The sequence below is a fragment of the Felis catus genome, chromosome D3 (genome assembly GCF_018350175.1).
Source record: "Felis catus isolate Fca126 chromosome D3, F.catus_Fca126_mat1.0, whole genome shotgun sequence".
NCBI classification, from domain to species: domain Eukaryota; kingdom Metazoa; phylum Chordata; class Mammalia; order Carnivora; family Felidae; genus Felis; species Felis catus.
Genome location: NC_058379.1, coordinates 7,006,101 through 7,016,850, shown reverse-complemented (window position 1 = coordinate 7,016,850; position 10,750 = coordinate 7,006,101). Strand labels below are relative to the sequence as shown.

Sequence of the window (10,750 nt, the reverse complement as noted above, 5' to 3'; positions counted from 1 at the left end):
GCTGGACTTCTTACGACGCTACTCAAGGCTTCCAAAGAGCAGACGTGCAGACCTCTCTATTGCCTGGCTCGGAAATCTCAGAACATCACCAACCCCACATTTTGGGGGTTAAAGCGTGTCACGGGGCCGGTCTATATTCCACTGGGAGGGGTCACATGCGGGTGGGACTACAGGAAGCATAGCTCATCGGGGACATTGTGGGAGATTTCCCCGCTCAGATGGTAAATAGCGCTGAGCTGGGACACTTGGCTGGTGGGAAACGAGAGACGCCTGGACCACTAAGGAAGATGAAGGCGAAACTGAGAAGTAGCAAAGAGATAGAGAGGAAGCTGGCCATACTGGCTGACAGAGACATATAAAAAGAAAAAAGAAGAATATTGCAGGGTTTTCAAACATGGTGTTCAATTTCATGTAAAAAAAAAAAAAAAAAACCTAAGGGCAAATCAGAATAATTGAATAATCTTGAAAAAGACAAAAGTTGAACTCACACTTCCAATTCAAATACTTTACAGCCATCAAGACAGTGAGCGCTTCTGGCGTAAGAATAGACATGTAGATCAGTGGGGCATGATTGAGGGTCCAGAGATAAGCTTTTGCAATTATGGTCAGCTGATTTTCAACAAGGGTTCTACGATAAATCAGCGGGGAAATGAATAGTCTTTTCAAGAGGTTCTGCTGGGACAACTGAAGAGCCACATGCAAAAGAATGAAGTCGGATCTCTTCTTTGCCCGGGACGCAAAAATTAACTCAAAATGGATGACAGACCGAAATCTAAGACAAAAACTCTTAGAAGAAAACCTAAGAGTGAGTCTTCATGATCTTGTTTTAGGCAAAGCCTTCCTCAGTGCAACACCAAACATACCAGCACCAACAACAACATTGATGATTAGACTTCATGGCTTTAAAATTTTTTTTTTTTAACATTTATTTATTTTTGAGACAGAGAGACGGAGCATGAATGGGGGAGGGTCAGAGAGAGGGAGACACAGAATCTGAAACAGGCTCCAGGCCCTGAGCAGTCAGCACAGAGCCCGACGCGGGGCTTGAACTCACGGACCGAGAGATCATGACCTGAGCCGAAGTCGGCCGCTTAACCAACTGAGCCACCCAGGCGCCCCTAGACTTCATGGCTTTAAAAGAGTAAGCCTTGGGGCACCTGGGTGGCTCAGTTGGGTGCCTGGGAGACTTGGGGCTCAGGTCACGATCTCACGGTTCATGAGCCCCACATCCGGCTCTCTGAGCAGAGCCTGCTTCAGAGCCTCTGTCCCCCCACCTCTGCCCCTGCCACACTCACACACTCTCTCTCTCTTAAAAACAAATAAATAAACTTAAAAAAAAAAAAACAAAAAAAAACAAAGAATGACTGGCATGCTCAACATTTGAAAAAAAATAATAAATAAAAGAGTAAGCCTTGGGATACCTGGGTGGGTTAATCACTGCAGCTTGTGAGTCTTGATCTCTAGGTTGTGAATTCAAGCTCCACACTGGGTATAGAGATTACTTAAAAATAATAACAGATAAAAATGAAAATAGTAAAAGATCGCTTGGGTGGCTCAGCTGGTTGAACATCTGACTTTGGCTCAGGTCATGATCCCAGGGCTCATGGGTTCGAGCCCCCCTGTTGGGCTCTATGCTGACAGCTGGGAGCCTGGAGCCTGTTTCAGATTCTGGGTCTCTCCCTCTCTCTCTGCCCCTCCCTCACTAGTGCTCTGTCTGTCTCTCAAAAATAAATAAACATTTAAAAACATTTTTTTTAATAATAAAAGATCTTTAAAAAAAAAAGGCTTGGGGTACCCGGGTGGCTCAGTTGGTTAAGCGTCCGGCTTCGGCTCAGGTCATGATCTCATGGTTCATGGGTCCCAGCCCCATGTTGGGCTCTGTGCTGACAGCTCAGAGACTGGAACCTGCTTCACATTCTGTGTCTCCCTCCCCTCCCCTGCTTGCACTCTGTCTCTCTCTCTCAAAAATAAACAAACATTAAAACATTTTAAAATAAATAAATAAATTTTTAAAAGGCTTACTCTCTCATCTTTTTCTTAAGATATTTTAATTTTTATTTTTAAGTAATCTCTGCACCCAACATGGGGCTGGAACTCACAACCCTGAGAAGAAGAGTCACATGCTAGGCGCCCCTGTTTGTGTTCCTTAGGAAACAAAAGGCTCTTTTTTTTTTTTTTAACAAGCAAAGATAAAAATGTTTATTAAACAAACAAAGGCCTGTTGGCAAGAATAGGAAGGCTTTGTCGGTGGGAATGCAATCTGGTTCAACTTTGTGTTGGGCAATCTGGTGATATCTATCAAGATTATAATGAAAACTCATATAAAAAGAGCTAATGCCAGATAATAGCCAAGAGCTAACGGACAGAGTGTTTGCTCTTCTGTCAGGCACTATTCTGCATGCATTATACATCAAACTCAGTATTCAAAACAACCCTACGGGGCAGGTACAGCTCTTATCCCTATCTAATGGGCAAGGAAAGTAAAGCATTGAGACGTTAAGTAACTTGTCCGAGGCCACACAGCTAGTAAGTGAAGGAGATAAGATCTGAACCCGGGTCGTCCAGCTCTAGGGTCTATGCTGTGAGCCACGATGTGCATTGTCTCACCCAGTATGCCTGTCCTTTGATCCAATACTTCCCGTGTCTCAGAATCTTCTTCCGAAAACTCTAGCACATGTGCCCAAAGATACATCATTCAGAATATTTACCGTAGCATGGTGGCAATAGGGGAAAATTGGAAAGCGCTTAAATGTCCATTAAAAGGCCGTTGGTTAAATAATCCTTATGTGGTTTGTTTATACAATGAAATGGAGTTAAAAGTGAGATTGATCTCTGTTCTGATGTAGGAAGCTATTCGTGACAAAAATAACTTGCAGATCTATTTGTGTATCATGCTTCAGCAAAACAAAACAAGATTTGTTATTTGTGGGCAAGTGTGTTTTTACCCCAAATATTAGTCATCACCTCTAGGAAACGAAATTAAGGGGAACAACAGAAGGAAGACTTTTATTTCTCACTTGATATATTTATTTTGAATTTTCAACAAAAACATATGTACTTTCAATAATTACAGAGATTTTAATTCTTTTTTTTTTTTTTTTTAAAGAAAAGACTCTGAGAGGCTATTCAAGAATATTCCATCAGGAAAAGTTGTGAATGGGGGCTCCTGGGTGACTCCATTGGTTAAGCGTCCGACTCTTGGTTTCCGCTCAGGTCATGATCTCTCGGTTCATGTTAATGAATTCGGACTCCATGTGGGGCTTTTTGCTGTCATTGTGGAGTCTGCTTGGGATTCTCTCTCTCTCTCTCCCTCTCTCTCTCTCTGCCCTTCCCCGGCTCGTGCTCTCCCGTTCTCTCTCTCTCTCTCTCTCTCTCTCTCTCTCTCAGATGAATAAATAAACTTAAGAAAAAAAAAAAGAAGAAGAGTTATGAACAGACCTTCTTTCTCTCTCTCCGCAGTGGATCTCATGGCTTGATCTCTCCCAAGGGGCTGCAGTCCCGCCCCCCAACCCCCAGGACCTTTCATTCTGGTCCTGTGGACCTTTCCGAAGCTCCCTAACAAGCTGCTTCCTCACCATGCCCCTCTCGCTGGGATACCTTTTCCCACTGAGTCACCTGCCTGCCTCCTTTGCATCCTTCAGGGCTAAGTTCAGAGTCATTTTCTCTGAGAAGCCCTCTCCAACCCCCAAAGGCCCCTGGGCTCTGCCGCAGGGCCTTGTGCTTACCACTTTCACACGGTTACCCCCAAATGGTTGTTTGATTCTTTCCCCTGGATTCTACAATAGAACCCACAGGGGCAGGGGCTGTGTTTTCCATTCGTGTTTCTACTGTGCCTCGTCGGGAGCCAGTGCCTAAAAAATGTTCCTTGAAAGGGAATGAATGAGTGAGTGAGTGAATGAATGAGTGAATCTTTACAAGGGACAAAATATTAACTCCTTCCCACTCCTACCATATCATCACTGGAAGGTGAGTATAGTTAGGTCCATGCGTGAGCCCATCTGTCTGTTCTACTCCATGTCAACCTGTGTATGTGTTTATAAATGCATCTATAAAATTTAGGGCCCCAGCTTCATGGATGAGCTCAAAAGGGTCCTGTGTTTACTCAAACAAAGCTATACTCCTCTTCCTCACAATTTCTGAAGAACACCTGATAAGATTTCTTTTTCATCACATTCTGTGAACTTAAAAAGGGCAGTAAAATCCGCGTCTAGACTGTGTTTGGGTTTTTTCATTTTCCTTTCTTTTTTTTTTGTTATTGCTGTTTTTTTAGTGAGAACCTCTGCCTACCGTGAACTTCTGGATTTTTTAGGCTTTTTTCCTGGGAGGGTAAAGTCTTACGAGTCTTTTAACTAATATAGGCTCACACCCAGGATGCGGACTTTCTTTTGGAACCGTTTTTATGGAGAGGAAGCAACAAAGGGGCAGTCCAGGAAAGAATTCTAAGTAGGGATAGAATTGAAAGCAGAAGTGTGGGCATTCCCAGATTTCTTTCAGGAGGATGTATGGTTCTCTGAAGATGGTAAGAATCCTGTTTTCACTCCCCCCACCCACCCACCCTCTGCCAGGCAGCTGGGGAGGGCGGGGGCGGGAATTCAGGTAGTGACAATACAGCAACTTAGGAGTTCTGAACCCCGTGGGAAATTGCTTTTGCGCCTCAATATCTTGGTGCGTAAAATGTGTTAATGTCGTAAGTCACAATACTGAGTACTCCCTGCCAGACACTGTTTAATGCTTCACAGGCACTTATTCATTCAAATATTTATTAAGCACCTACTATGTGCAGACACTCTCCTGAGCACTGGGGATATAACAGCGAACAAAATCTAGTGAGTGGTTGAGCTAGGATTCCAATTTAAGGTTCATCTGACTTTCCAGAGCCCTTACTTTTCGGCACTGAGCTGTGTAGTGTCTCTGCAGAAGGAAATAATAAAGACAGCCGATAGGAGTGTTTCGAGGCCAGAGCACGAAAAGCTGGAAAGGTCATCTAGTGCAGAGAGCACCCTGAACATTTGAGAAAGTGTAAATAAAAGAGGCAAGAATGACTTTCGCCACTTTGTGGCTTGAGAACTGAGTTAAGGTTGGCTTTGAATCTTTCCCTCTAATCCAGAGCAAGGACAGTCGGTCATTCCATAGAACCATCTAGTTTTGAGGGCTCCAGGTACATATGTGGGAAATTCATGTACATAAGGGACATCACCCTTTCCACCCTCAGTGTTTGTTCAGAATCCCGCAATAGGAGGAATACATTGATGTTTGCACAGAACAGGTCTAGAAACTATATTCAGTGAGAGGGTGAGGGTATTAACCTCTCTGTTTGCTCCCCACCCCCAACCCCACCAAAATACTTTGCTGTCACACAGGAATTGACTAGTGACCCTCCAGGTAAAAGGGATAGTAGCACAGTGCCTCGCACAAAATATGAATTCAGTAAGTACTTGCAGAAGGAATGAATAAATGATTTCAACTCACAGTCACATAACAAGCAGTCAAAAGCGATCACATTGCACGCAGCCCATCCCAAAGGCCAACCGAGTTTTTTCACGCAGTCAGCTCCCACTGGAAAGATCAGGGGAGGCAAACCTATCCCTCAGCATCTTCTTTGAAATGCAACGACTCGCGGAAACATGTGGAGCTTCAAGAAGGTCAGAGCAGACTGTTTTGCTGTCCTTTTTCTTGGGCTACTGAGAAATCAGAAACATACCCAGGCACCCTGTGGAGATGAAAACCCTCAGGATCCGGACGTCCCCATAAAGATGTCACTCAGCCCGAAATAAAGGTATCGACTCCCTCAGGTTTCTAGTTTCTAAAACGATGACTTAAGAGAGGATAGGAAATACTGCCAAGTCATGAAGTTCACGACCTCCCCCAGACAGGGAACGTGACTCCTTCAAACATCGGTGCCTGTTCACCCAGCCGATTAAAACTACACAGGGGCCGAGCTCTTCTTAATTAACGTCCCTCCTTTTTAACACACACATGCCCTTCTCCATGCACATATTGTCCCGTCATTGCAATCGGGGTGTAGAAAGGCAAGTGACTCACTTGTCAACCACAACCTTCCAAAAAGGCATAGTGACCTGAATTTCGTTTCCAACAGAGTGAGGATCCAGTTAAGAAAGGGTGGCCTTTTCAATAGACTCTCACCCCTTAGCATGAACCATCCTAAGTCGCCAGTCTGTCTGTCCTCCTCGGCGTTGTCTGTCTGTCTGTCTGTTTCACTGCCATTCAACACATTTGGAGATCCCACTGCACGTCGGATTGGCTCTGGAAGCTGTTTGCCACACTGGCACAACTCTTGCGACACAGGTTGGAAACTGGCATCTCTTCTGACCTCTGGGTCTTGGAGCGTCCCGGATTCTTAGGTCTCAAACTGCGCATTTTGAGCTTGGTGTAGAATTTGGGGAACGAGGGACTCGAAAAATAATACACCAGCGGGTCCAGCATGCTGTTCATGTAGGTGAAGCTGAGGGTCACGTGCAGGGCTACGTGGACGGAGGGGTCACAGGCACTCGAGGGCACCGTCCAGAGGAAATACAGCCTGGCCGACACGCTGGGCAGATAGCACGTGACGAACACAACCGCCACCACCGTGATGAACCGGATGGCCTTCTTCATCCGAGTCTGCCTGGCCAGCTGCTGCCTCTGCTTCAGGCTCCAAATAATCTTGCAGGAGCAAAACAGGATGACACCGAGGGGCAGGAAGAACTCCAGCTGGAACATGATGTCGTGCCAGCCGTTGGCCGACTCCATGATGAAGCTCTCGCAAGATATGGTGTCTTCGTGCACACACAGATGGCTCTCCATCAAAAGGTAGAGGGTCCCCAGGATGACCACGGTCCAAAGGGCGGACACGATGCCGGCGGCAGCCCGGTTGGAGATGGCGTTCACCAGGTGGTGGGGGTGGACCACCTTGAAGTACCTGTCCACCGCCACCACCGTGAGGAAGACGATGCTCCCGGCCCTGTTCATGGCCAGCATGAAGAGGGCCACCCGACAGGGAATGTCCTCAAAGGCCCACTGCCTCTGTCTCCAGTAGTAGTCCGTCCGGAAGGGCAGGCAGATCATGAGAAGGAAGTCGGCCACGGCCAGGTTGAAAAGGTAAATGGTGCTCGGCTTCCAGGTCTTCATGCAGAAGCAGAAACCGCACAGGGCGACGCCGTTGCCCAGGGCGCCAAGCACGAAGGCCACGATCAGCAGCGGGGGCATCACCTGAGAGATGGGGTCCCCCTCGATGAGGCAGCACGACCCGTTGTCCATGGTGGACGGAGGACGGGGGTTCTGCGTGCTGGGCGGCCCCGGGAGTCCCCACAAAGACAGGTGCCGATCGGAACACTACCACTCACCGGGTGCTGGTTTTCTACCTTCTTCACCCCGGGATGCGGGCGGACGCGGACTGCAGGTGCGGGTGGATGCGGCCGCCGCCAGGAGGCCAGGAACGTCGGCCGGGAAAGGAGAGGCTCGGGGAGGTCCACAGCCGGGGAGGCTGTCCCAGGCCGGGAGAAGCGGGTGGCACCGCGAGGCTTTGAGGCGCAGGCGGTCCCTTCTGGGAAGCGGTGGGCAGGTCCAGAAAGATTCATGCTGCGGCGCCGGGCCGGCCCCGGCCCCGCGGTGATTTTTCTCTGCAGCCTCACTCTGCTCTTCAGACTCCTGTGCTGGAGAGCGTGCAGGGCCGCCCAGAAGGCGCGAGAAAAGCTTGTTTGTCCTCCCTCCCGGTGGAGAAACACAAACATTTCCTGGAGCCGTTCTGGGCCTCTGCCTTTGCTTTCCTCCCCTAACCTTTGCCTGACTGCCCCGTCCGCCCCCCATCCCATGGGGCGCTCCCAGGCGGTGCCAGAGGGGGAGGCCTTGCTCCGCAGCTCCTCAGAGCCATTTCCTGTGCCCACACCCAAAAAGAAGGCATGCAGAAGTCAGAAGCGTCAGGGGAGGAAAAAAGCTCTAAAACCAGCACTCGCCGGCTGTCATTAGAAAAGCTCCGGGAAGCGTGACATCTTTCCTTCCCTCCGTTCGTACCTCCTGCCCTTTGCATCCTTCCCTGGACCCAAGTGACCTGTTGAGCAATGGACGCGAAGCCACCTCTCATGTGCCTGTCCCCACGCAGCAGCCTCTCGGGGAGTCAGTTCCTCCCTCAGCCGTTTGCAGAAGAGGATTTGGCTCGGAGTTTCCCCGCTGGCGGAAAACCATGATAGATACGCTTTTAATTTTAACTGTGGGCTGCGCCCGTCGGTGGGGGGAGTGAGGGCCGGGCAGTTGGTCAGAGAGCCTATCTCTAAAATAATCACGGGTAAAATTAGACTGCACCCAAGACTGGAGTCTTTGCTAAAATTTCCTACCCTTTGGTCTTCTAGCTGATCCACCTGCCCCTGTGCCTTTCAGCTCCCAGCTTAGGAAAGAGGTGCAGGGGAGGGAAACGCATTGGAAGGAGGCATATACGCCTTCTTCCAGATGCTGATTAAAGCGAAGCTCTTCCCACTGAATCCTGGATCCAGGTCAGTCCCACGACATCCCCCCCCAACCCCACCATGATCGCTGTCACCTCCCACCTGGGGGAAATATTGAGAGACTTTCCTGAGTGGTTTCCTTTCCTCTAACCTATTCCCTGTATCCCCCCCCCCCCCCCGTACCACAGTGTGATTTTTCTAAAGCACAGATGTGATCACATCCTTTTTTTTTTTTTTAACTTAACCTTCATTTGCTCACTTCAAGCTGCCAAGGTGATCGCTATATGACTCGTGAGCTATATCTGGTTCTAAAGCCAGTTGGATTTGGGCCACATGTTTGTTTCTTTGTTTTTTTAGATTTTTTTTTTTTTTTTAATTTGAAAGCGAGAGAGCAAGCAGGGGAGAGGGACAGAGGAGAGAGAGAGAGAGAGAGAGAGAGAGAGAGAGAGAGAGAATCTTAAGCAGGCTTAATGCTCAGCTCCGACAGGCCATATGTTTTAAAGAGCTAGGACTGGGGCACCTGGGTGGCTCAGTCGGTTAAGCCTCTGAGTTTGGCTCAGGTCATGATCTCACAGTTTGGGAGTTCGAGCCCTATACTGGGCTCTGTGCTGATAGCTCAGAGACTGGAGCCTTTTTAGGATTTTGTGTCTCCCTCTATCTCTATCTCTCTGCCCCTCCCCTGCTCTCTCGCTCTCTCTCTCTCAAAAGTAAAATAAAAACATTTTTAAAAATTAAAAAAACTTTTTTTTTTAAATTTTTTTTTAAAAAGCTAGGACTGTTCTATAAAAACCTGGATTTCCAGAGCGTCTCGGAAAACTGGAAGACCTGGCCGCTCTGGGCCAATAGTCCCACATCGTCACAATCAGCTGGAGCCAAGAGTAGCTGCTCCCCTGAGACAGAGTAAGACTTTCCCACTTTGCCCCAGTCCTTACCACTCCCTATTACCTGGGCAGCTTCACTCATTCACATGCCTGGTATCTGTGGGATTCGAAGTTTGCACCTCTGCTCTGGGCTAAAGGTCACATTCCTCAGATTGGTATACAAGGCCCTTCACGGAAGGTTCTCCGACTACCTTCCCAATGTCCTTCTGCTACTTTTTCTCCTCATACCTCACTTGTCTCATAACTTCTAATAAATAAGTGTCCATCAAACATGCCTACTTAGCTGCCCCACTCATCCAAGAGGCCCTTGGAGACAAAATCCACGTTCTTGGTGAATACCTTAATGTGGTCGGGCTGGAATTTTCAACCAATGGAAAATGGTCCTCATCTGTGTCAGCAGATGCTGTCAAGGTTCTTGTAAACACGAGTGCTTCCCTTTTCTCAAATGACAAACACCTACCTTTCTTTTTCACATTGTTTGTCTTGCCAAATCACCTTCTCTTTCTCTTTGACCGCAGAATTCACTGGAAGGGAGAGGGCTAGGAAGATATAGGTTTCCATTTCTCTGAAAGTCTGCTGTTAATAACAAGGGAGGCTGGGCCTATGTGGGGCTTGGGGTATATGGGGAGTCTCTGTACCTTCCCCTCAGTTTTGCTGTGAATGTAAAACTGCTCTTAAAAAAAAGAGTCTTAAAGGAAGCACATAACAAATTAATTGCTTTGAGAAGAAACAAACAGGGCAAAGAAAAAAAAAATTTTTAATTTTAAAAAGAGTCTTGAAAAGTTTAAACCAAATGTTATTGCTGACCGTATTTTCGCTCCTAGCTACTAATCACAGTGCCTGGTGCAAAGCAGAGGCTTTAGTGATGTCAGAATGCTTATTCAGTGAACCTCTGAGGTGTTTTTGCTAGATGCTTCCCCCAGATAAGAAAGGTATTATTCGCTGTCTGGAGCTGAATGTTTAGTAGGGGAAATGAGACGAGTCCATAAATGACAATTTAACAAAGCACATTGAATAAGCCTATTTTTCAAGTTGTAGTGGACACAGCACAGACGATATGTGAGATTATTGTGGATGATACGGAGTCATATTCATTTGCATTTTGACTTTGTAGCTACGACTTTAATATATTAGTGTTTGAAAAAAAATACAACTGGTCCGTCGGAGTTTTGAGAATGAGGGGAGGGAAGGAGAGCTGTTAAAATTTCTCGGGGACAGAAATGGAAGGAACAGACATTCCAGACCAAACGAAGAGTGTGGAAGAAGTAAGGCTGGAGAGACGTTTGAGGGGCTTGGAATCTGGAGTCTACGTCACAGAACCATGAGGATAAAACAGGCCACGCTGAGTGGGGCTGTCTTCCGAGGGCGTTTGGGCTCAGTAGGGGCGGGGAGCCACTTTGGAGTGAGCAGCATGGCGAGGGATGGGGGGAA

At 47.5% G+C, this 10,750-nt stretch overlaps 1 protein-coding gene across 1 annotated transcript; it reads right to left on the bottom strand.

Annotated features, from left to right (window-relative positions):
- Positions 1-2,979: 2,979 nt before the first annotated feature.
- Positions 2,980-7,268, bottom strand: HCAR1 (hydroxycarboxylic acid receptor 1). Its single transcript, XM_019814483.2, has 2 exons — positions 5,470-7,268; positions 2,980-3,400 (listed from the first exon to the last, which is right to left on the bottom strand). Exon 1 carries the CDS (start codon positions 7,255-7,257, stop codon positions 6,226-6,228), a length of 1,032 nt encoding a protein of 343 aa, XP_019670042.1. The 5' UTR covers positions 7,258-7,268; the 3' UTR covers positions 2,980-3,400; positions 5,470-6,225.
- Between the last annotated feature and the right edge of the window lie 3,482 nt (positions 7,269-10,750).

Excerpts from the sequence above, each read along its gene's own strand:
- HCAR1 (XM_019814483.2), bottom strand. The coding sequence starts at position 7,257 with ATGGACAACGGGTCGTGCTGCCTCATCGAGGGGGACCCCATCTCTCAG.